The sequence below is a fragment of the Dromaius novaehollandiae genome, chromosome 26, assembly GCF_036370855.1.
Source record: "Dromaius novaehollandiae isolate bDroNov1 chromosome 26, bDroNov1.hap1, whole genome shotgun sequence".
In the NCBI taxonomy this organism is placed as follows: domain Eukaryota; kingdom Metazoa; phylum Chordata; class Aves; order Casuariiformes; family Dromaiidae; genus Dromaius; species Dromaius novaehollandiae.
In genome coordinates this window covers 8,377,447-8,401,905 of record NC_088123.1, presented here as the reverse complement: position 1 = coordinate 8,401,905, position 24,459 = coordinate 8,377,447, and the positions used below count along the sequence as shown (strand labels likewise).

The 24,459-nt window shown below is 60.8% G+C and overlaps 1 protein-coding gene across 3 annotated transcripts; it reads right to left on the bottom strand.

The window, feature by feature from the left end:
• Positions 1–969: 969 nt before the first annotated feature.
• Positions 970–22,483, bottom strand: PLEKHA2 (pleckstrin homology domain containing A2). Of its 3 annotated transcripts, none has more exons than XM_026114245.2 (12): positions 22,314–22,483; positions 17,932–18,095; positions 15,524–15,580; positions 14,491–14,539; positions 13,604–13,701; positions 10,872–11,018; positions 8,654–8,800; positions 8,124–8,192; positions 7,834–7,904; positions 6,554–6,617; positions 5,960–6,037; positions 970–5,559 (listed from the first exon to the last, which is right to left on the bottom strand). In XM_026114245.2, exons 2-12 carry the CDS (start codon positions 18,070–18,072, stop codon positions 5,194–5,196), a joined length of 1,287 nt encoding a protein of 428 aa, XP_025970030.1. In that variant the 5' UTR covers positions 18,073–18,095; positions 22,314–22,483; the 3' UTR covers positions 970–5,193. The 3 variants fall into 3 exon arrangements, with proteins under 3 accessions (XP_025970030.1, XP_064353961.1, XP_025970031.1); XM_064497891.1 differs by lacking the exon at positions 22,314–22,483 and adding an exon at positions 21,933–22,102; XM_026114246.2 differs by lacking the exon at positions 22,314–22,483 and adding an exon at positions 21,216–21,464.
• Between the last annotated feature and the right edge of the window lie 1,976 nt (positions 22,484–24,459).

The window sequence follows — 24,459 nt, the reverse complement described above, 5'->3', positions numbered from 1 at the left end:
GATATTTAAAGAAAAACAAAAGTTTTAAACTACGAGTTTGACTGAGGCCCTCTTACCTATGGAAGAGCTCAAGGGGAACAGCTGGAGCCACCTCCTCAACCACGTCAGCAGTTAAACTCGTACCCCAGGCTGCGAGGACGCACGCTGCCTGCAGACAGAGGGTTTGCGCTCCAGCGTACCATTTTCCTCTACAAAACACATGCTCTAGGAGCAAAGAGTGGTTCTCAAATTCTCACCAGTTATAGTATCTATCCCCTCGTTTTCTAGCAGAGCTGCAAATAGGATCAATAACGTTTTCAAAGCAGAGGCCACATCCTCGCGAGCCTTTGGCATACCCTCAGCAAACGAGGGCCAAGATCTCACCTTTGGACTCTGGCGTGGCAGTGCATGTCTCAGGCACACAAGCTTTTGGGACCATCAGATCACTGAGGTCGCTTTGTTTTTCAGTGTTTTCCAACACTCAATCAGAATCTCGCAGCATAGGAGAAAAGATGCCAGAAATTATTTTTGCAGCTCCATATGCCATCGTTATGGTCTACCAGGACTGTTTTCGTCACTTGGCTTTGGGAGAGGATTTCTGCCCTCCCTTTGGGCAGGAATCACCCAATTTATCCTGCAGAGCCACAGCACGCAGGGGCTTCATTCACTCCCGCTGCAGTTAGGCAAAGTCACGCAGGGCTGTTAGCAACCCAGTGCTGCTCTGCAGGACAGGGAAAGCAACGCTTCGCAGTAAAAACCCCGGCTGCTTGCAACCCAGCCCTGAAAGCAGGCCCCCCTGGATCCCACCTGGAAAACAGTATCATCTTTTTTCACCATTTCTTGAGAGCACGGGTGCTGTTTCTCGCATCAGGAGCACGGAGGCTCTGCCGCGCTGCTGTGCCGTGTTCCCCGCGGCAGAGGCAGCGTTCAGCCCCCCGAGGAATCGCGACACGAAACACACAATGCCAACAGACAGCCTGGAAAAGCGACTAGGATTTCCTTCTTTATTTAAAAACATAGAGGGGAAAAAAAGGAGTTTCATCTCCCGGCAGCCAGCATCTACATGCGAGAGGGCGGGATGCAGGTAATCGACACCACAGGAGTTAGGTGGAGCATCGCCTGCCGCGAGGTACCCCGGCCCGTAAGAGCACTTGAAATACACAGCCAGCACGTACAGAAATGGCTGACACTGTTTTGGAGTTCTGTATAAAAGAGCAAACCCATTCCTCGCATCACTCCTTCCATACAAGTTACCCTAAATCTACACTCATCTGTCTGCAAAAGCAGGAACACTTGCAGTAAATCACTCTCAGAGGGGCCCGTGCAAGACCCTGGGGTAGCTAACGGGGCGATGCATTCATCCACGAGCGAGACTGCTGCGATGCAAACACAGCGCAAGTGCCAACAGTTCCTTTGAAAGAACGCTGCAAGCTCCGTCGAGGCCTGGCTGCTCGCTGCGAGCGTTAGCGCCTGGTCCCTTGGGGATGGAGGGAGGGAAGAGAAACTCCTCTTCTGCAAGAGACAGCGCGGTGCACATAATGCCTGCGAAAGGGCATTACGGACTGGTTTGGAAGATGGATCGACTCTGAACACGCTTGTTTTAATCTCACATTCACATTATCATTGAGGCCTTTACGCTGTCCTGAAGATGCAGGAAGGGTGGAAAGAACAGAAACACTAATGTTGCAATAGCACTGCAGCCATTGTAGTTTTCTGCTCCTGGATAATTAACTATAGTTGTGCAACAGGCTTCAGTTTTACCTTCCCAGGCCCGAGGAAACTTTGCAATTATAAAGCAACAAAAATACTCAGTACTTCATGTTTTTGAAGCCTTGCACAAATTAACCATAGTCTATGTGTAGTTAATGTTTTCCAGAAATGAGGTCAGAGCATTGATATCACTAAATGCTATAACTTTATGGTTTATAGTCATACCAAATTGTTAAAAGTTTTTTGGAACAGAACATTTTACTAGCCAAATAGCAGGTCAGCCGAAAGAAAAATATTTCAAATACTAGTGCAAATAAAGCAAAAAGGAAAGAAAAAGGAACAGCAAAACCTAGTTTTCTACAATTAAATAACAAATATTAACATTCTCCCTGTACCATTTGCATTGATTCCCTCTCATTTTCATAGTTTCAATGTTTTCCAGCATCTCCACACAAAGCCACTTCTGCCTTAGGAATCTGGGAGGCCTCATTCACTCTATCACACAGGCTATATAGAGCGTACCTTCCACTGCTTCTCCGTGAACTGGAACAGAAACGCGGGAAAGCAAAATAACGCGACCCGACAACATAACACTATCAAATCACGTGCTAGTCAACTGCTTCTGCGAACACAGAAAAAACGCGGCTGCGCTCAGACCGAATCTAGTCATGTCACCGTCGACCTTCCCCAGGTACCACGACAGCATCCGAGGGTCCCCTCTTCCCTAGGGCAACACATCCCCGACCTCAGCTTGGCTTTGAAAACGTGAGCATGGGCGAGGGCTGTAAAACCACCCTAAAACTCCGCTCCATCGCAAGGTCACGCCTTGGCCGTAAACATGGTTTCTGTAACAGCAGCATGTTGGAGACAGGACTGGCACGAAGGGATGAGGGGGAAAACCCCCGCAGAGCATGGCAAAGCTCTGAAGTCCCTCTCCGGGCTCGTCTCCAAGCAGGACTCTTAGCAGAAGGCGCAGACCTCACCCATCGCAGAGACAGGCAACGTGCAGAAAGCCGGCTGCACCCAACCCCGCAGCTCTCTGCTCAGGCTTTCCACCCCGCTTAGCAACCGCGCTGAGCCACGTTTCAACGTCTTTTCATCTAGACTTCCAGCAGAGCTTGGCTGGATAAGCAGTCCTTCAGCCACTAAAAGAGACTGAAGCGGGAAGATGAGATTTTAATCTCGTTATGAGATCAATCAGGCCTAATCAATGCCCCAGAGCTCAACCGTGATAAAGCTCTGCTCAATCCCAGACCGAGTCCGAGCTAGGCTGAAGCATGGTTGTTAAACAGCTGGAAACCTGAAAAGGACAGGAACAAATCAGATTTTTTGCTTCTGGGGAGCATGTTAAGCAGATTTTGCAGAGTACAGAACATGCAATAACAAAAAAGGACAACTCGTGCACAATAAAGGGAAGCCTTGTTAGCTCTAGACCGCCCCACGCACCACTAAGCCTGCAGAGCAGTTCCAACACCTGCCACCCCGATTTATCAGCCGGAAGAGATCTGAGATGGCAAACAGCGTGTCCGTGTCTGCCACGGGACGGGGAAGCGCCTCAGCGCTCCCCGGCAGGGAGATGCCAGCTTATTCAGACCGCACGTGCGCGAGCAGGGCCCCCGCCGCCCCGGCATCTCCTCCCGCCTCGCTCGGGGCACGGGCGCCGAACAGGGAGAGCTGCTGCTCCGGCCCCTGCCTCCTACCCCAGGGACGGGCTTCCAGACGTGCACGCGGCAGCGGAGCTGGGAACGCCTGGAACCTGCAGGTCAAAGGACGGGACGCCTGCGCTTACGCTCGTCTCAATCAACCGCGATGCTGGATGAAGGCTCTTCCACACCCGAGCGCACGCTACTTTCCTCGGTACACGGAGAGCACCCCAGCACGTGCTCCTTCTTTTGGCAGCTTGGTTCAAGCGAGCACGGGAGAGCGCCTGCTCCGTTCAGGAGAACAACGGGCAGCGCCTGCAAACGCAGCCCTCCGTTCTGGGTAAGCTCCAGGCCTGAGCAAGAGCCCTCAAAACAAGGGCGAAGCAGCACGCGTGCCCGGATAGGCTCCATGCAGCTTTCAGAGTCACAGCAACATAAACCACTGTTAAAACCCCTCACAGGCAGCAAGGACGGGAAAGGCGTGTTATCTCTCCGTATCCCAGGTACTACACACGCCTTTCATGGGTGAAGATTTCAGACCACCTCTCCGCCTATGGAGTATTTGAATTTTCTATACACTGTTTGTCGCACCTCATATATGAGCTTATTTGGTTATGGAAATTACATGTTCACATTGCTTAAAAAAAAGTTCTGCTCATTTTCATTTCAAGTCAGGCAACAGGCAAGTTGGTTGGACAAGTCTTCCAAGTTTCATTTAAACACTCTGCTTTCATTACCCTTTGTTAAAAGCACTTCACCATCCAGGCACATAATGCTTTTGATGCCCAAATGTATGCAGTGCAAAACTGAAAATATACCTGAGAATAATCGTTACCTGCAGTCACTGTTACACTTGCAGTCTGCCAAGAAGTGGTCCTAACCTTGACTCACATTTAAAAAGTACCAACAGACTTTTCCTGGGCTCTCGAACACGGAGTCTGCCAGAGTTTAACATGATACAATGGCCACAGATATAAAAAGGATTAATTAAAAGCAAACAGATTTGTTAATATACCATTAGTCAGGCAGTGTAAAGAGCTGGTCTCCTAGAAAAACAGACGTCGATACTGAAGTTGCCGTGCTTTTTCTTTGTGTGAACGCAGCAGTGGTCGTGTCTCCTGGCTCTGCATCTGGGCTGCTCGGGGAAGGGGGAGCAGCACAGAGGGGAGACGCACGTTCTGCTGCTAAAAACAAGAAGGTCACCTCGCTCTCCCTGCATGCTTCCGAAATCTCCTGCTTTGCTTCCTCCAGGTTTGCTTTTTCAGGGAAATTCTGCATTTGCTGAACAGGACACGCTTCTGCCAGGCAACGCCCGGGACCTTATTACGCTTCCCGCTTTATAAAGAAATAACGACGGGGGCACGAAACGCGTGCAAGGTCGCCCTGCGCAGCGGCAGCTTACCGAAACACGTAAAGAACTACCCGGGTCGCAAACCGCTTCCGCGGCCAGCCCGCGTCAGGGCTGCCGTGATGCCGAGGGACGAAGGCCTTGGGGGCTGTCAGGAAAAGGAGCCCCCGCTTCCTTCCGGAAGAGCGGGGACACCCAGCAAACGGGTCTGGCTGAATCTCGTATTACCGGAAGGTGCGGTGGGGGGAACAGGCCAATTTCATCCCCAAAAAGGTAACGGGATAAATTTGGGCCGAAGCGCCGAGCAGCCACACATCAGCAGGAGGACCGAGGAGACCAGCTCTTCCAACGCGGACGGCTAAGGACTCGGCCCGGCAAGAGTCCCGCGCGCCCGGGTGCCGCACGCCGCGAGCCGACCGGCCCCGTGCCGCCGCGCAGGACCGCAGCGTCCCGGCACCCAGCTCGCACGGGAGCCCCGCGACGAGAGGAGCCGCGGCACGGCTCTGCGCCGCGTTACACGTCGGAGGTCCGGATGCTTTCATCGTCCAGGTTGAAGGCGAACGGCTTCTCCTTCAGATGCTGGGGCTCGGACCTGTGCCGCACGCGCTTGCCCTGCGCCGCGGCAGCGCTGCACGCCGCGAAGGCCGGCAGGAACGCCGAGTCCCGCAGCTGCCCGGGCAGCTCCTCCGCCGCCGGCTGCCTCCCCTCCGGCTGCGGCACCGGCGTCCACGGCTGCCAGGCCGAGCTCGAGGGCGTTTTGCAGAGCGCCTTCCGCTCCTCCGCTGGCTGCCGCAGCTGGGCCAAGGAAGGGGTTGAGGAGCTGGAGAAGCTGGAGCCTCCGGGCTTGACCATGGACGTGGACCTCACGAAGGACATTTCCTGCAAAGACGCGCGGAGTGAACGCTGGCTGCTGGTTTTGTGCGTGCGCAACTGCTGTGAGCAACCTGCAAAGCCCTGGGGACCGGGGCTCGGCCCTTTGCACGCTCTGCAGAAAGGGGAAAACACCAAAGCAAACTAAAACCTGCGTTAAATCGCCCTTTGCCGTTAGGCAGCCTCCTGCTCAGGCTGCGGAGAGCAGAGTGGCCCAGTCTGGTGACTGAATCTCACTTTCCAATCTTTTTTAAGGGAATTTTCCAAGTGACTGGCAAATAAACCCAGACGGGACAGCTCTCATCCTGGAAACAGGCTAACGCCGAGTGTTTACACAAGGCACTACAGAAATATAAGTTGGCATAACCTTCGATAAACACTAACATGAAGCAGAAAGGATGTGACCTACCCTGGGGCGGGTTTTCAGGGCCTGCACGGCCCCTGTGATCGCTCTGATCCAGCTGTGCATGTCCTCGGGGCTGTCCGCCTGCAAAACACACAGCCCGCAGTGAGACCTGCACAAGCACCGCGGCACCGCGAGACGCACGGGGATGCGCGGGAACGCGGCAGTGCCACCGAGACGGGCAGAGGACCGCTCCCAACCCCGGACCGGCCAAATGCGCGGGACAAGGGGACGCGCAGGAGCACCCCTGCACGCCCGGGAGCCTCGTCGGGCCGCCGGGCGCTTGCGTCTCTGCTTTTTCCTGCTCGCACAAATAGCTGCTCTTATAAATAATCTCGAGGGGAGATGCGAAACTGCCCCGCAGCTCTCCCCCACCGCCCCCCCGCCTCGGCGTCGTCGCACGCAGACGCCTCTCCCCGTGCTTGCGGGCTGCAGGGCTGGGGGGGACGCCCCGCTTCAAGGAGCGCGACCCACATTAACCCTCGAGAGCCGAATTTACTGCCCGGGAAAGCAAACTGGAGGCCCAACGTCCTCCTTGCGCGCCTGCTCGCAGCGACCATCCATTACCCGCTTCAAAACCATCCGCTTCGGTCGCCTTACCTGGATGTAGAACGTCCTGGAGCTTGTTATAATTTCAAACAGGTTGTCCCGCATTAGGAGGTCACTAGAAACAGCGAGAGAGAGGCAGCCATCACCCAGCGTCATCACAGACACCAGAATTCCTGATTTACATTCATATCTGGAGTGTGCTGGGGAAAAACACTCAAGGCGAAGCTTGGAGCTCATCAAGATTTTAAGAACAAAGCTGCAGCTCCTCGGAGCATCACCTTTATCTACAAAGGCACTTCGGCTTCTGCAGTCTGCAGCCACACCAACCATCTCCTCCCCACATCTGCAATCCTGATCCTCATTTATAGGTAATTTAAAATTTGAACTTAGTATAATTTACAAATGATTCACAGATTTATTAATAAATTCTGTTTTTACATTAGCTAGAGGTTTGTTTTCTTAGCTAGCTTTTCACTGCAAGTCTTTAAATTACTTTGATTTTATCAGCATTAGGTGCATTAAATTGTTCCCAGGACCACAGCTGCAGCCACCTGTGGCAGATTAAGGAATATGCCTATACGAGCCCTTCGGCTGCTCCACCAACACCTTTGTTCTTCCGTGCTGTGATGCTGTTTACTGTGCGCTGCCTCATCTTCCCTAATCGAAGGAGACAAGAGCCGCGCTAGCACGTCTCTCCACACAGACGGCCATCAGCACGAGAAGGAGAACGCAGGACGGACAATATCCTGCAGCCAGGCAGATTTCTCTGCCCTGTTCCCAGGGAGCTGAAGGACTGTGGATATCTGCAGATTGCCTGGAGAGAGGGGAAATAACCCTCAACCCTGGCAGCCGAAACAAGGCTGGGCGACGTGTCCAGGCGCATTTTGTCCCGCTCTTTGTACTTTCCGTGCTGCAACGGCCGTGGGAAGGGGCCCGTGACCTGGCACTGACTCGCGAGCAGCCGGGTGGATGCTCCGGCTCTGTCCGAGCCTCTGCCCTGCAGCCGATCCCTCCTTTTCTGCCGCGCAGCAAAATCCCCCCATCCCTCTCCTGCAAGAGCGATGCAGCCCTGCGAAGGGAGCGGCAGCTGCCGTGTGCACGCTGCTGGGTCGGAAATGCAGCAGGCCTGAGCAGGGCAAGGGGAGGAGGGCAGCAAGAGCAGGGAAAGCCTTGGAAAGGGGAGAACCTGCGCGTTTGCCTCTCGGAGAGGAGCCTCCCGCAGCAGCGTGCCGGGAGTCCGAGGTCCAAGGCTGTTCCAGCCCCAGATGCGTGCCGTAAGCCGGGGTTACCAGAGCAGCAGCGCGCAAGGGGAACGTGGGATGAAGCATTACCCGGACTTGACCAGGCACTCGTGGGTCTTGCACACGTCCTTCAGGAGGATTGAACGCAAGGGCTCCTTGTCCTGCGGAAGCGAGAGGGAGCCGGTGGCTCTTCCTGCCAGCCCCCGGGTGCGATGGCAGCGGGAGGACTCGCGCTAGCACCCAAGGGCAGCCTCCCTCCCCCAAAGCCTCCCGCGAGCAGAGGAGAGGAGCCGGGCCCACGGCCGCTGCTCTGGGTGCCGCCGTCCCGGGAGGGGGCTGGGAGAGCCAGCGGGGCTGCCGGCGCGGGGAGGGCTGCTCACCTGCTCGCACTTGAAGTAACTGATGGAAAACTCATCGAGAACGAAATACCGGCGCTTCCAGCTCTTCCTCTGGAAAACAGAGGAAACCCTTGAGTGCTGGGCTCCGACGCTCTCCCCACGCTAGGGACAAGCTGTCGTGGCCTGGCCTCCCAAGCGTCCTCCCTGAGCACCTCTGCGAGCATCCCCCCCGAGCATCCCCCCGCCCAAGCATCCCTCGAGCATCCCTGCAAGCATCCCCCCCCCGAGCATCCCCGCAAGCATCCATCGAGCATCCCTTGAGCATCTCTGCAAGTGCCCCCACCCCGAGCACCTCTGCAAGTGTCCCGCCTTGAGCATCTCCCCTCCCTGAGCATCTGCTCTGCGAGCATCCCCCCCCCCAGCACCCCCATTCCCCTGGGAAGAAGCCAGTTCAAAGCCCCCCATTCGGATGGACATCGCCTGCGTCTAGGAGGAATCTCAGCCCCCCTCCCCGTTAAGCCCCCCCAGCTCCGGCGGTGCCGAGGACGCCGGGGCCCGGCCGCGGCACTCACCACGTTGCCCTGCTTGACGCAGTAGCCGCTCTTGAGGACGGGGGGCCCGGCGGGCGGCTTGGCGGCCGAGGTGGGGATGTAGCTCTGCGAGCGCCGCAGCAGCGGGTGGGCGGCCACGTCGCCGCCCTCTGCTCCTTCCCCTCCGTTCTGCAACCGAGAGCGGGAGCGTCGGTGGGAGCCGGCCCGACGGCCGGGCAACCGGGACGCTGCCCAGCAGGAACCCATCCTCAGCCAGACCCTGCCCAGCGCGTCCATCGCGGACCCAGAAACACATGCAATCCCCCCAAAACGGGGTTACACTGCGCGGCAGACTGGTACGCAGTGCAGAGGCCAACAGGGCAACGCGATTTCGCGATAAGCTCGGTCCCCTGGAAGGGCACGCGCTCTTCGATCCAGCAAAGCCAAACGCCTGGGGAAGAGGGAGCACAGAGAGACCAGGGAGCGGGATCCTCTCCCGGAAAGCCGGACGCGAGCCGGAGGGAAGCAGCGACCGAGCACGGCCGAGCGCAGGCTACGTGCGGAGGGCGCGTTGCAGCACCCGGACGCGAGCGGAGAGCTGATCTGATCTCCTCGCACGCAGCTTTTAAGAGTCCTGCTTGAATACTATTCACACCTACGGCGCCTACCTGTGAAAGGCAACGTTAAGAAATCGGAAAGGGCATTAAAAAAAAAAAAAACAAAACGCAAAAACAAAAAACCGCAGAGGCAACGCGAGGGTTGAAGAAAACACCTTGCCGCAGGGGAGCGGAACCCTCCCCTGCCCGGCTTGTCAAGCCCCGAGCAGTGACTCAGCTGCAGCCCAGACGCCTTCTCGGGGGAAACGCAAGGTATGAGGAGCTCTTTCATCTGGCAAAGGGAGGCAGAGCAAAAACCATCGGCGGGGAGCTAAAGCCAGAAAACACGTCAGGACGCGGGGACGCTTCCCAAACTGAGGGCAACACACGGCGGGGAGAAACCGCTCGGAGAAGCAGTAAAGCCTCCGCTCCGCGTTTTCACAGCCATGCTGACATTTTCCTGAAAGAAACCGTGATGTTTGGGGTTCGGGTAGAAAACCCCAGTGGAGCCGGGCGGCGGCACACACGGTGCCGGGGGCACCCCGCGGGGCCAGGCGCTGCCGCGGCCCCCCCCAGCCTCGCGCTGCCCCCGCACGGTGCCGGCGCGGTTAGGCGGGCGGCTCGCCCCGCGCTCGCTGCGTCTGCCGGCACCGCGGCGACGGCATCGTTGGTTTTTCCGGGACGAGACGAGCGGCTCGGCGCAGGGGGCCGGATGCCCCGCGGGAGGGCTGCGGCGGCCGGGTCCGCGCGGGATCCGTGCGCAGCGCGAGAGATGCCCGCATTGCGGAAACAGCCGGTCCCGGCCGTCCAGACGTCCGTCTGTCCGGGCACGGCCAGGAAACCCCGGGCAGGCTCAGGAGGCTGCAGAGGGAGCAGTAGTTGCTTCACCCCAGGGCAAACAGCAGCCACACAGAAAATAGCCCGGCAGCTGACGCACCGCTGCTAAAAAAAGCTCCTCCGTGAAAGGAAGGAACCAAGCAAGGGCCGGGGATGAGCTCGAGGCTTTTCGGAGGTGGCGGCGAGAGCCGGTCCCAGCCCCGCATCCGTGGCGGTGAAGAGCTGCTGCCCAGGAAGGGACGGCCGAGCTGCTGGGCTGCGGGAACGGCGGGTCCCCGAGCACCCCTGCACCCCCCCAAAACCCCGCGGCCAGGGAAGGGTTAAGAGTGCCAGCAGAAAACCTGCGGTGAGCTGATTCCCGGCTCTATTCTTAGCCCTGCCACTGATAAGCGCTGCGGCGAGGCCCGGAGCTGCCGGAGTGCCCCGGGGCGGATGGAACCGCCGGCAGCGTGTGCATCCCCCCGCGCTGATAGCAGTGTGCGCATCCCCCTGCACCGATAGCGGCATGCGCATCCCCCCGTGCACCAAGGGAAGGGGAACCATGGAAAACCAGGGCCAGCAGCGACCTGCCGCCACGGCCACGCGGCCCTGCACCGCGAGCACCAGCCCCGTCTTAACGTCCGCACCCGGCCCTCCCGGCCACGGAGCTCCAAAACCTGCCTCCGGCTGGCCTGAGGATTTGGAAGAACTCCCAAACTCGGGCACTTGGCGGCCTCTAAAGCTTCCAAGCGCTTATTCACCGCTCTGGGGTTTTCCAGGGCTGGGAGCAGCAGGACTTCAGACTTCCCACGGTTCTGACGCCCGGGGCGGCCACCAGGGCCCCTCACCTGGTTGATGGAGATGGGCGTGTGGACCACCACTCCTCCGATGATCTCCGTCTTGTAGGCCACCTGCGGCTTCTTCTCCTGCGCCTGGGCCACCACCGGTGGCTTCGCAACCTCGGCGGCCGGCGGGACGCTGCCGCCCTTCGGCACCTATGGGAGAGAGGACGGGAGTGACGCCGGCGGCCAGGCGCCCTCCACGCTGCCCTCCCGGCCTGCGCGCAGCATCGTCCCTCCAGAAAACCGAACGAGCAGGACACCCCCGGTTCCCCCCACCCCCCCCGCCCTGGCAGGCTGCAGGAGCTGGACGGGCAGCGAGGGCTGGCGAACCCCGAAGCATCGCCCTGCGGCGCGCCTGGGCAGCCCGCGGCACCCGCGGCACCCTCGCTCCGCTAGCTCCTCCCGCTCCGCCCGCGCTGGACCCAGCGACCAGCTTCCCCCCTCGGGCTGCATCCCGAGGCAGCTTCCCGCGGGATGCAGGAGAGCCGGGGACGGCAGGTTCCTGCGGGATGCGGGAGAGCCGGGGACGGCAGGTTCCCGCGGGATGCGGGAGAGCCGCGCGCAGCGCTGGGGGGGCCGGCGCAGCCGAGCCGAAGGAAACGGTTTCACAACGCCGATTCGTTGCGCAGGCGGGGGCGAGGGAAGGAGCCCGACGTCCGCGAGCAGCGGCGCGAGGGGGAAGGTGCTGCCGAGCCCGCGCAGGTCCCCGGGGCCACCAGCTCGAGCCTCCTCGCGCGAGCGAGCGGGATAACGGCCGGGGAGCCCGGGCAGCCACGGCGCGGCCACGGAGCCGCGAGGTCCCGCCAGCGAGGCCGGGCGGGCGGTGTGCCACGACAAGAGGAGAAGTTGCTGTGAGAACCGGAAGCCGAACCTGGATGGCGACGGCGGGAGCAATACCCAAACCGCTGCCCCATCCTTCCTGCCCCGCGGGGAGGGGCCGCGCCGCGCAGCAGCGCACAGCGGTGCCGCGGGACCGCGACTGCCGCTTCCTACGCGCGGGCCAAGCGCCCCGCAGCCGGCTGCCCGCGGCACGGGCTCCTTGCCGGGCGGCAGGTAACTCCGGGCAACGGGCAGCTCCCGGTAGCCCCCGCTGCAACCCAGCAGTTTAGCGCGTGGACGACGAAAGCGCCCCTTCGTTTGCACCCTGCGGCACGAAAGCCCTGCGAAAGCAAACGGGGCGAAGAGCCGCGCCGCAGAGGGGCTCCCGGCGCAGGGCAGAGCAGTGGCTTCGCCGCGGCCCCGCGTTTCCCAGCGCGGCTGCACCAGCGCCCCGGCCGGGCCGGGCGAGCCAAGCCCACGGCTCCCACGCAGGGCGGGTAACGCGGCACCCCAGGGATTTAAAAGAAAAAAAAAAAAGCAAGGAAAAACAGTAATTTCACAAGACCCAATCCTGAACTGTTCAGCATGATTTTCTTTGCACTTAGTTTACAAGCTGTGAACAACATGAATCAGCCTACGGTCCTGTAAAATCCCGCCAGCGCTACGCACCAGCCACGCTGCCAACGCCAAGCCAAGCCGCGCGGCACCGCGACGCCGTCCGGGGGCTCCCTGCGCCCCACGTCCACGGAGAGCTGTGCCCGGAGTGCCTGCATCGACGGTCCTGTCACCTGGTCTCCTCAAACCGAGCACCGCGCACTCAGCACGCGGACAGGGCTCTCACCGCCGCTCCGCCAGAGCGGGCACGCGGCAGCCCCCGGCGCCGGGAGCAGCAGAGACGCTGCCAGTTACTGGGCCAGCGACCGTGAGTTTCTGGTTACCTAAACACAGCAGCAAAGGAGAGGAGCTCGCCAGCTGAGTCCCTCGGACGCGGGCACGACCCGCCGTGCCGTGCCCTGCAACGCCAGCGCTTGCCGTGCCGCATCGCAAGACCCGTGCTGCGGCCAGAATAAAACTGAGCAGTAAATCACCGAGGCGCAGGAAAAGCCCTGTGACGGCAGCAGCGAGACGCGGTCGGGCCCAGATCCCGGCCAGCAGGAACGGCACGGGGAAAGCAGCACCGGGGCGCGAAGAGGCACAAAGAGCAGCAAAGGAAACCCGAACCAGGAGGACCCCCGGCTCCCTGGCAGCAGGCCCCGAGCCCCCGGAAAGGGACGCTGGAAAAGCGTTCCAGCCCCGCGATCTAAAAGCCTTCATCACCTGCAGGCTGCCTCCTCTGCTCAGAGTGCTGCTTTCTTACACTAAAATCCCCCGGCCCCGCGTGCCTGCAGAAGAGCACGTAACTGCGCCAGGTAATCGCGTGAGCTCGCTGCTCCGGGGGGGACCGTCCCCGAGGACGGAGCAGCCCCCAGGGGAGCGGAGGGGGCTCAGGAGCTGCCGCCCGGCCTCGCCGCGGCTTTACGCAGCGGTGCGACGCTGGGGACGAAGGAAGCAGCGCGAGCTGCAGAAGGACGAGGCGAGCAGGCAGCAGCCAGCCGAGAGCTGCGTTTCAGCTCCTTCCCTGCGGCTGCGAAGCAAGATCCCGGGATTAACGGAGCACATCACCTCGGGAGCTCGACCAGGCGCTTGCGGCAGGGCCAGCGCCGCAAACGCTGCACTAAACCTCTCCAAGTCCTGCAGCCCACATGTCTCCAGGGACAGCCCTGCCGCCACCGCCGCTTCTTGGCAGGCTTCTGCGGCGGGGAAGGCGATGGAGGAGCAGAGCACAGAGAACAAACCACGGCTCCTCCAGACACTTATCTGCCGGCCCATCAGGGAGGACGCAGAGGCATCAGAGAGACGCACGGCACGGTGCGACCTACCGTAATCTTACTGGCGCGGTTCAGAGCCTCCACCCAGTCCTGCAGGTCTTTTTGATCGCTGGCTTGCAAGAAGTAGCGCTGAGATAAAGCATTGATAACTATCAAAGGAAGGAATAAAAAAGAGAGGTAGTGTGCTTAGCATTACTAACACAAACGCCATGAGACAGCACCTCGCGCTCCTCGCCCGGGTGCTCTGCAACCACGGGCTGCTGCCAGCTCTCGCGGGGGGACGCGGCGAGGGGCCGAGGTGGGACGCTCACACGAGCACTCGGGGGTCCCTGCGACGGCCTTTACGCAGCACTTTGGAGATATCTTTAATTGCACAAGATCTTGCCGAAACTCATGCGAGCCTCGTGCCCTCGCCTTCCGCCACCGAGGCGTTTGGCTCCGGAGCACCAAAGCGTCCCGGTGCCGCGCTCCCCGCGTTGGGCCCTGCAGGCACGGGGGGGTCTGCAGCGCGGGACGAGCCAAAGCGGCTGCGGAAGGGAGCCCAGCCGGCGGTGGGAACGCGCTGCGTGCTCTGCTCCGGGGTTACAGCCCTCGTGCTACAGCAAGGCAAAGGCAACGCCGTTCCTTCGGGACAAGTACGTGCTTGTGTTGCCATTTCTGCGGCTTCGAACCCGAGTTCACGGCTCGTGCACGCAAGGAGCTCGTGCAGCGTGGGTCGAGCCGGGAAACCCGAGACACGGCGCCCCGTCCGCGCACCGCCGAGAGCCCGCGCGGGGGTCACAGGGAGAGCGGCTCTGCGCGCACGAGGCAGCGCGGCACAGCGGGGCGCGGGGGAAAGGGTCGCGAGCACGGCAAGGCAAGGGGGCCGGGGGGCACCAGCCCTGCGCACCGCGGTCCCGCTTCCCGCGCACCAGGACCGCATTCCCCCCCCGACTCACCGAAGCAGAACGGCGTCTTGGGCTTCTGCTTGGGGGTGGCGATGCTGACCTGCAAAACAGCACATTAAAGGAAAAAATGAGATGGAAGAAGGCGTGCAGCTCCCGAGCAGTGGCCGGCCGCACTCCCGGCCCGTTCCCGGTGTCGGAGCCAACGCGGACCGCGCGGCGCGGCGCTCCCCGAGGACGGTCAACGCAGGGAGCCGGCTCCCACCTCCCGCCGGCCCCGCGGGCGCTCGCGGCTCTGTACAGCGAGAGCTTTCAAAGGCCTTGAAAACACGGGTCTGTGCCGGACGAACACAGCCGCCCTTGTCAGCAATTAAGAAAATTGAAGGAAAATAGCAGCGGTTTCTCCCTAAAGAGTAGGAATCATTTATATAAGCATAATATTCCCTGGGGCTCCAAGCACAGCATCCATGGAGTATTTATTCTGACAGGCTTCCTATTTCCGAGCCAGTCTGTAATGCTTTAAATATGTTTTCTCAAGCAAACCTCCATTTTTCTGGCATATTTACAGTTGGTAGTTAAAGCCACTGCCATCGCCCCGTCCTGCAGTTTGCGACCAGATGCTGTCCTACAGCAATTTTCATTCTGACTACAACATATAATTTATAAGCGAGGCTCCTTCTGGAAGGGGGAAGGCCGAATCTCCCGGCATTGCTTCATGTGAGCTCAATTTATCAGTCACGATTCAGCAGGCACGGAGAGCCCTGCTCCGTCCTTCTCCCGGCTTGGCAGCGAGCTCGTACGGGCTCCCGGCCCCGGGCATCTGCTCTCCAGCTGTGCAACAGCTGCCGGCTATCGCACTGCTCCGCCGGGGAAAAGCAGGGGCGCGGGCGGGCGCGCAGGAGACCCTCCCCGCGGGGCGCTGCCCTCCGAGCAGGGCTGAGGGCTGCCCCGGCCCGAGGCAGACGCCGGCTGCACGGCTCTCGGCTCTGGCGCTGCCGGGACGAGTCGCCGCCTCTCCCGGGAAAGCGGCTCGGAGAAAGGGACAACGCGGAGCGCGCCTTTTCCCCGCGCCCCGCCCCGACCTTACCTTGGAGATGTAGGTCAGCTGCAGAGACCCGACGGCGCCCGCACCGATAGCCAGGTTCTGCAAAACATGTAACGAGCAACGGCAGTGAAACGGCGGGGAGCAGACCAAAGAGGCATGGCGCGCTGCCGTTTAGTCACCGGGGACAAGCCGCGCTGCTGGCCTCGGCCCTCCCGTTTCTCTGCGCAGCCGCGCTATCTGCACCCCAACCCGCTGGGACCGCAGCCGGGTCGCGGCACCGAGCGCAGCACCTGGGCGCGCAGCTGCAAGGCGCCCGGGCCGCCACGCCAGCCCCACGCCGAGGTGCCACGCAGGTGCCCCCGCTTCCACCTCTTCTCGCCCGAAAGCGCGGGCGGGCGCTGACACCTGCCCCGAGGCTGGCGGGCAGGTGGCCGGGGGCTTCCCCTCCCTTTTTACGAAGGCAACGGCGATCTTGCTGCGAGATGCACTCCAAGAAGTCGGGTGTCTCCCGAGCCTGGCGAGGCCGCACCGCTGCCAGCGGCTCTCGAGCACTGTGCAATTCCCAGGAGGGTCTTCCTGGAGCTCATCTTGGCTTCTCGCTATTTTGAGCTTGAAAACAAGCACTGGGGCAGCCCCCAGGGATGCGGGGCGACGGGCGCAGACTCCAGCTGCTCCAGTCATCTGATTCCCCCTCCTAGACGACCGTTTGCTGCACGACACCACTTCCAGGGTGACAAACATTTTCTAGGACAGCATTTCCCACTTCTCGTTACCACGTCCTTGCGCTAAGACACGAGCTGCACGGGGGATGCACCACCGCGCACCGGCGCAGCGCTTGTGCCGGCTCCTCCGAGGCCGCGCGGCGTGAACCCCTGCGGGGAATGTCCCGGGAGCCACGAAGCTGCTGGAGCTCCTCGCAGCCGGCCGCGGCCACGCAGAGGCAGACGGACACCCGCCACGGCACGAAGCCTCCTGCACCGCGTCCTGCGGCTCCCGGGAGATGCGTCCCTCGGGCCAGCTCAGCAGAGGGGTTAGGGACGCGTTAGAGACGCGCCGGCTCGCACAGCCTCCGGCACGTGCCCAGCGTAAAGCCCGTGGCTGGAGCGGGAGGCCTGAGAGGGGACTTGGACCAGGCAGAGCTTTCCGCAGGTTACACTCTGCCGACCGGGAGGACGCTGCTGCTGGGTGCAGCGATCGGCAGGTCTCGCTGGCCGGTACCACCTCGGGTTGCTGCTGGGGCTTGCGGGCAGCTCAGAGGCCGGCAGGCTCGGGGCCGCGCGCTGTCACGCGGCCAAAGGCACGCGAGGAAGAATGCTGCTTTATTTTCCTTGGATTCGGTGTCTGAAGAGATGTGGAGGGGAAGTTTAGGAGTACGTGTGACACACGCCATGCACACTGATAACGGACGCGATCCCACTGTGTCCCCGTTTCCTCCGAGAGAAAGCCCCGCGCAGAGACCAGCTCCTGCTGCTTGGGAGCAGCAAACTGCTTCCAGATGCAGCCAGGCGCAACACGGATGCCGCGTCTCGGGCCAGCAGCTTCACCCCACGCGGGACAAGACCCAGAGCCTTCCACAGGCTTCAGATGAGGCTGCAGAAGCGGAAAATTCAACCCCGGTGCTGGAAAACAACATGAGACTGAGCAGTAGGGGCTGGGGGAAAAGTCCTGCTCTTGTGCTTCACACTGCTCTCAGGAAAGAGGCATTTCCCTCGAATTCAGCTCTGCTGGGACATGCACCAACGTGACAGCGCTGTCCCCAAGACCCGACACGCTCCCTCCCAGACCGCTCTCTTTAACAACAACAACAAAAAACCACACTCAGAGAACGGCTCTTTTCCACACCGCTTAAAACCCCGCGCGAAGTCAGCGGTGCGCGAGAGGGCAGAGCCTCCCCCAGCACCTCGGGGCAGCTGGTGCCGGGCCCTCGGCCGCAGAGCCGCATCCCCAAGGCCGCCTCGGCGCCGACACCTGCGAGGGCAGCGAGGGGCTGCTCCGCGCCAAGCGCCCGCGAACGGCCCCCGGGGGGGGGGGGGGGCACGGTCCCGGGGGGGGCACGGTCCCGGGGGGCGGCCGCGCGGCCCCCAGCACCAGCGGCTGCAAACGGTCCCAAGCCGCGGGGAAACCCGCGCTGCCAGGGCCGCGGTCGCTATCGCTGTTCATCTGAACTGAGGCTCCAAAACATAAAAACGTAAGTAGGAGGCCGAAGTCAATCATCAGACCCAGGGCCTCAGGCAACAGTCTATGAAGATAAAGACATTTGTTTAGAGAAATAACGAATGCCCGCGCGGCACAGGGACGGCCAAGTCCGTAAGCTAACTCGGGAGAAGAGGAGCATCAGCTGCAACGAGGACCGCTGCAGCGGGCTGCTACGAGGAGCCGCGTCCGGGACCAGGCGGGAACGCGGTTTAAAGCGGGAGGTGCTAAACGAGGGCACCGAGGCCGGGTCCTACCTGGGGGTTGTCCATGTACCACAGCAGGCAGTTGGCCTGGGTGTCCAGGATGAAGTACCTCCGCAGGAACTTGCCGCAGGTCTCATTTTCCTCGATGTCCAGAAACCCACAGATGCGGTTCTGCCGGTCCAGATAAGGCATGCCGGGCCCCTTCTCGCATCACCCTGCGGAGACGGACACCGCGGGGCCGCTGGGTGCTCTGCTCCCTGCAAGCTGCAGCGCTTAAAATGCCGCGCAAAACTAGCAGCGTGCGAGCGGGCAGAGCTTCCCCGGAGCACGTCGGAGCAGCTGGCACCCGGCCCACGGTGGCACCAAGCCCCCAGCTCCTGCATTTACATCTGTTTCAATTCACTTGCACCAGAAGGACCAGGGTGACAGCTCGGGCGCTCGGCTCGTACGGGAGCACGCGGCATAACGACGCCAGGAGGGAGACGGCAGGGAACCTGCCAGGGCTCATCCCAGCGAGCACGCGAGCCGGCTTGGCTTCCCTCGCAGCAGAGCGAGGCACTTGCACGGAGGTGTCCCCCCTCCCCGGCGGGCCGCGTTGGGCTCCCCCAGCATCCCCCCTCCCCAGTGGGGCGCCCAGCATCCCCCCTCCCTGGTGGGGCGCGTCGGGCTCCCCCAGCATCCCCCCTCCCCGGCGGGCGCACCGAGAAACGAGGCGCTCGGCCCCCAGGAACCGCAACGAAAAATAATCCCGGAACGGCCTGCGCCCTAGCGAGAGTCCGAGCACACTCCCAGGAAACGGGAAGCGATCTGCAACCCCGGCAGAAACGCATGCGGCAGGACGCAGAGTCAGCAGGGAAACAGCGACCGGCTGCCACAGGCGAAGCCCGGCCTCCCGGGCTGCTTGATTTGGCAGCGGCTCACGCCTAGCTGGCGCGGGGCCGGCTGCGAGCAACGGGGAGCCGAGCCCTCGGACACCTCGTGCCACGGAGCCGGCCCCTAGCAGGGGTCTCCACGGCCCGACCGTCACCCCCAGCCCCGGGCAGGAGCCCCCGTCCCCGCGGCGGGTGGAAGGGCGCGGGCTGCACTCGCTCCGCTTTGCCTGGCAGGACGGGAGGGACCCGCGCAGGTGCCACGAGAGGAGGCAACACAAATAAAAGATGTCATGCAGAAAAGGAGGAAATGCTATTTCTGAGCTGAAAGGCTGCAGCGGAGCGGGGCCCCGCGAGGCGGGCGTTACGCAAGGGCTGCGGTGCAGCTGAAGAGGTAGCGGTGGCAGAGCGCGAGCCGGCTCTCGCCCTGTTGGGATCTCCGAGCCTGAGCATCGGCGTTTTGGACAAGGGCGTCGGGGCCTCGCTAAGAGGGAAATCGCTTCAGAAGAGATTGTTTTAAAACAGCACATTTCTCCTGATGCAAAGGTTACGTGGGCACTTTGCATAAGAGGCGCTTACTTTATCCATCTGGGGGGGAGGGGGGAGGGGAAGTACAGATTAAGCAGATTCCCAAGTGACTTCAACTGAACCAGTAAGTTCAGAGCAGCCCTCAGAAATCGTCTCCTGCTGCTGCTGCTAACAGCAGTGCAGAGATCTGTGCTTGTGGAAGGCACCGAGGTGCGGCACGGCCCCGGGCTGCCTTACGGGTGGTTCAGGGACGGGTTCTCCCAGCTCCTCGGGGCTGGACGCCCCAGGCAGATTCCGCGACTTCCTAATTCCCCCTCGCTGTCCTCAGCTAATACAGGCTCGACTGAAAGCATCCAAACCAGCTCAACCCTCCTGCGCAAGCTGACCTCAGCTTGCACTTGGATATGCAAAAATCCCTGGGCACAGGAGACCACAGTCACCCCCAGCTCTGCCCTCCGGACCGCGCTCCCCCCAGCCACCTTCCCTGACGCTGCTCGGGGCAGGGCCCCCCCTCGGGAGCGCCGTCTCCTCCAAACAGGCTCCCTCTGTCTCAGCAACCCCCTTGCCTACGGGACACGAACGTCCGTCTCCTCGCAGCCACAGGAAAAGGATAAAAATAGCACCGCCAGCTCCAGCAGCATGTGGGTATTTGGTCCTCCTGCTCAGCAGCTCCAGGAGGGCCACAAAAAGCTCACTTTTGCATTAATGCTTACTATTTATACAGCACTTTGTTATGTTCAAAGTCGCAATTATTTTTGTGCAAGACTCAGCCTTGTCTTTGCTCTAGGAAGGACGCAGGACTAAAACTGAGGAGGAGAATAAGGACTACACACAAGCAGGACCTCACAGGAAATCATCATCATTTAGAAGTGCTGATGAATCCCTGGAGGCCTAGCGATAAGGAAGGCACTTTGTAACTTCGGATTATGACCATTAGGGAAACATTATGGACATCATAATGGTACCGAGCAGATGAAGCTACGATTTATGGGGAACGCCTGCATCTGATTCACGGAAGCTAATCTGCCGTCCAACAATAACCTAAAGAATTTCCCAAGCATTGCACCGAACGAGGCCCCTAGGACCTCGCTACTAGAGCCAATCTATGAATGTACGTCAGCTCGCAGCACAGCGCATCACAGGCTGAGGCTCTCAGGGCTCCCAGGATTCCTCCCTCTCCCAGCCTCTGAAAGGACGGGCTTCTCGGCACTTTGAGATGTGAAAACAGCCGTAATGTCCCGCCAAAAAGAACAGACAAACCTCTCCTGGCTCGGTTAATGAGATGACATGAGCAATTAGGCTACTGAAGAAGGTTTACAGCAAAACAGGATGACAAATACCCTCTCCCCTGTCTTCCAAGATACAGGTAGGCTGTTGCCTTTCACCCGAAATGGAGCAGCTTCCCAGGAAGAAGCAGACATCGAGGGAGTCATCCAAACGACACTCGGACCCCTTTGTGCGGTTGCTGCTGGCTCAAAGCCGTACGTGCAGTTACGCAGCCCGACTTTCCAGGAAGTTCACCCGAACGGCAGCTCTGCGCTGCCCTGCTGCAGCTGCCCATGTCCCTTCCTACCCTGCTCCGGCGCTCACCGAAAAACTGCAGTGACAGGAGCATTATCCACGAAAATCTGACGGTAGAAAGACAAAACAACGCACAGACCTGACGCTGAAAGAATCGCAGCAGCGCTGGCTAGAGGCATCCCCTCGGTGCCGCGCTGTGCAACGCAGCCCGCTGCTCCCGCAGTCACGACACCTCCTCCTCCTCTTCCTCCCCCGGGTCTGCCAGCCCGCGCTGCTGCTGCTCGGGGTGGGGGGTGACTGTTCTGGGGGCTCCAGAGCTGCAGCGGCGGCTCCCCCCCCCCCGCAGCCATTCGGCATCCCCGGCGCCGCAGGGTGCTGCTGCAAGCCGCGACGATACCCAGCGCGACTTCCTTTTACCTGGCCTCGCAAAGGAGCTTCCAGAATTCGCCCTACCGACGTCTATCCGGTGACTGACACATGAGGCAGAGGTGGCGGAGGAAGAGCCCAGCAACTAACTCCTGCTAATTCCAGACACTGGCCTTAATGAAATAATCAGCCTGTTGAAAGGCAGGCCGGGAGCAACGAGGTTAAGTTGCCTCGTCTCACCGTATAAAAAAGGCACCGTTTCAGAGCAACAAGCTCTAGGGAACCAAGGATCCCAGATGGTCCCCGCGCGTTTGCCACCAGCTCCTCAGGGACAGACCCGAGGCGAGGCCAGCGCGCTGGGCACACACGAGCCTCCCGCGGGGCTCCGTGCTGAGCGCCCAACCGGGGGTCGCCCCGGCAGCACCGGCCCCCGCCGCCCCTCGCTGCCGGCGCTAACGGGCCGAAGCGCAGGGCACCGCCGCAGCCCGGAGGCCTCCCGCCGCCGAGAAGCGAGTTTCTGCCCCATCCCGGCGGCGGCGGACGAACCCACCGCGGCTCTTCCCTCCCGGGCCCGGCCCCCGGGGGGGCCGCCGGCTGCCCGCCCGCCCCCGTCCCTCCCGGCACGGCAAGGGGGGGCCCGACCCGCCCGGGGAAAAGCCCCGGGGTCCCGCGGCGCGCAGCCGCCCGGCTCCGAGCGCCGCTCCCCGCCCGCCCGCCCACGACCCCGGCCCCGGCCCCGGCCCCGGCCCCCCGCCCGCGGCCACTCACCCGCGGCGGCCCTGGGCTGCGCGCCCCGCGCACGGCCCGGCGGAGCGGCTGGGCGGCGGCGGCGGGCTGCAGCGCGCCGCGGCGGAGGGCCGGGCGGCGGAGGGCCGGGCAGCGGAGGGGGTGTGCCCCTGGTTCCGCCGGCGCTCTTTTCCGGGTTAATTACGCCTCGCATTAGCAAACCCGGCCCCGGATGTGAGTGCGGGGCGCCGGGAGCCGCCGCCCCGGGAGCCGCCGCCCCGCGGGCACCTGCGCCGGGACCCGCCGCCCGGCCCCGAGCATCCCGCGGCCCCGAGCATCCCGCCCGCGGCCCCCAAGCATCCCGCCGCGGCCCCCGACGCGCTCCGAGAGCTCGCAGCGCGCAGCCTGAGCCTGGGCTCGGACCTTTCCTCGCAAAAGCGACCCAGATCGACGCGAAGCCATTTAGCAACTCCGCATTCCCCAAACAGCTTCTGCTCTCTGACCGCAAAGTTTCAGCGAAGGCTTCCCCAGGCCCCTTCCAGGCAGCGTCCATCCCCTCGGCCCGCTGGGCTGACCAGCGGCTGCCTCTCTGCCCCGGGAAACGCTCTCTGCCGACACCAGAGACCCCGACCAGGTCCCGCCTCAGGGCAGGGACAAGGCTCCAGCCCGGCGAGCAGGGCCTGCGCTTCTAGCTCAGACGCTCAAAAGAGCAAGTTAATTCTTGCCCAGGAGCAGCTTTGAAGGGGAGGCACACTTGAGTGGTTCTGCTCTCAGCTGGCCCTTAAATTAACACAAACTGAGTCCCAGGGCTTCCAAACCCTGTGGGACATCGTTATTACTTGATAAAACCTTTGCCTAGTTTCATGGGCTTATGCCATGTAATGAAAAGGGCAGTTGCTATCAGCAAAGACAAGAAAGCAGATTTAAAAGTGGCATGCATCTCAGTGTGAGCTTCCCTGGCATCTGCACCCAATTTAGGCTGATTGCCAGTTTTTGCATACTGGTTTAGATCCAGATCCTACCAACCCAGCTACGCTCGTGAGCTTTTCCACCGAATGAAAGCTTGAGTGCTTACATGTTTTCACATTGCCTGAGGATGCACCTGGATTTCTGCTTGCACAAATGCTTGCTTACAGACAGACTTTCAGATTTCAGGGACCGCACTGCACGCAAAGAAAGAAATTGGAGAGGATGATCTAAAGTCAGGACCCTTCAAAAATACCGAAGCACTGACAGTGGCACTGCTGGGAAAGAACAAGCACCTGGCAGATTCAGCAAGTCCCCAGCACGTCTGAGCTGAGCACAGCAAACTGCTTTATAACGTAGGAGTTGAGAATGAGAGGGTGGATGCCCGAGACAGAGCGGCGTTCCCGAAAACGCTGCAGACACCCTCGCGCCAGGGCACATCTCTGGTGAGAGGAGTGAAATACATAAACGTGTGTGTGCTACAGCACCGCTCAGTACAAACCTGTGGTTCTTCCTCATGCAAGAAAGCTGCAAAAGTAAAGCCTGGAGTGAATAACTGATATTCTGAGTGAATAGACCACTGAAAGTAGTTTGAGTCACTATTGCCCTTTGTGATAAGGTATCAGGGTCATTGCTGCCTCCGTGATGTTGCACCTCCTGCCCAAAGGGAAGCTGCCCTTATTTTAAGGCAGAAGGCAACCGATCCCATACGTGCTTGCATCAATTAGCCTTTGGTTAGTTGTTTGGCTGGGCCTGGTACTCACACCAGCAATCCCACGACTCCTATCAGGCTGAATTGGCCCCAGAAGCTCAGCAATATTCCTGGCACCCACTCGAGGACCAGTTCTGCAGAGTCCCCTCTGGAAATGCTCGCTAGTTTTGTCTGTTTCTGTGCAATATCCCCTTCTCCAGCTCTGTGCACCTTGTTGCTGATGTGCCTGGGGTTTTCTTGCCTTTTCATTTTAAATGAAGACTCTAGTTTTGAAGATCCTGTGCTGTGTCTTTCAAGATTTTTTCCAGAGCAATTGCATAGTGTTTAGAGCTTGTTGTATGCAGTGTTGTTAAGTACACACATTGCCTCAATCCTGAGCATTTCCGATGGCCTGGGTCATTTTCAGAACAAAGTTTTCCTCTGTCCACGTTACAGACGATTGCCCAAATGCTGTTACTGAAACCACGTGTGTTCGTTTGTGTGACTGCGTCCTGGGCCCACGTTGCCGCCGCAGCAGCAGATGAAACCACAGCCTGTCACAGCAGAGCGCAGCCTCTAACCCGCTGCACAGACAATATAACGAAGCGCAGAGGGAGGGCCGGGGTTAGCTAGACATTTAGGCGTGGGCTCAAGCGTGTTGCTGAAGGGAGCTGAGCAGCCCAGCACGGGCCACGGTTCCTGCAAAAGCTGCCGCGGACGTGCGGGTGGGCTCGGGGGGCAGGAGACGCCGGGGCTGCGCTGCTGCGGCCAGCGTGGGCTCCCGGGTGACAGACGAGCTGCGCCCCGGGAAGTCCCCGTCCTCTCCCTCGCTAATGCTGTAGCTGCATCTGGCCCTGAAACACTTTCTCCCAGCGCAGGCGAAAGCGATCCTGGGCGCCCTGTTGACGCAGA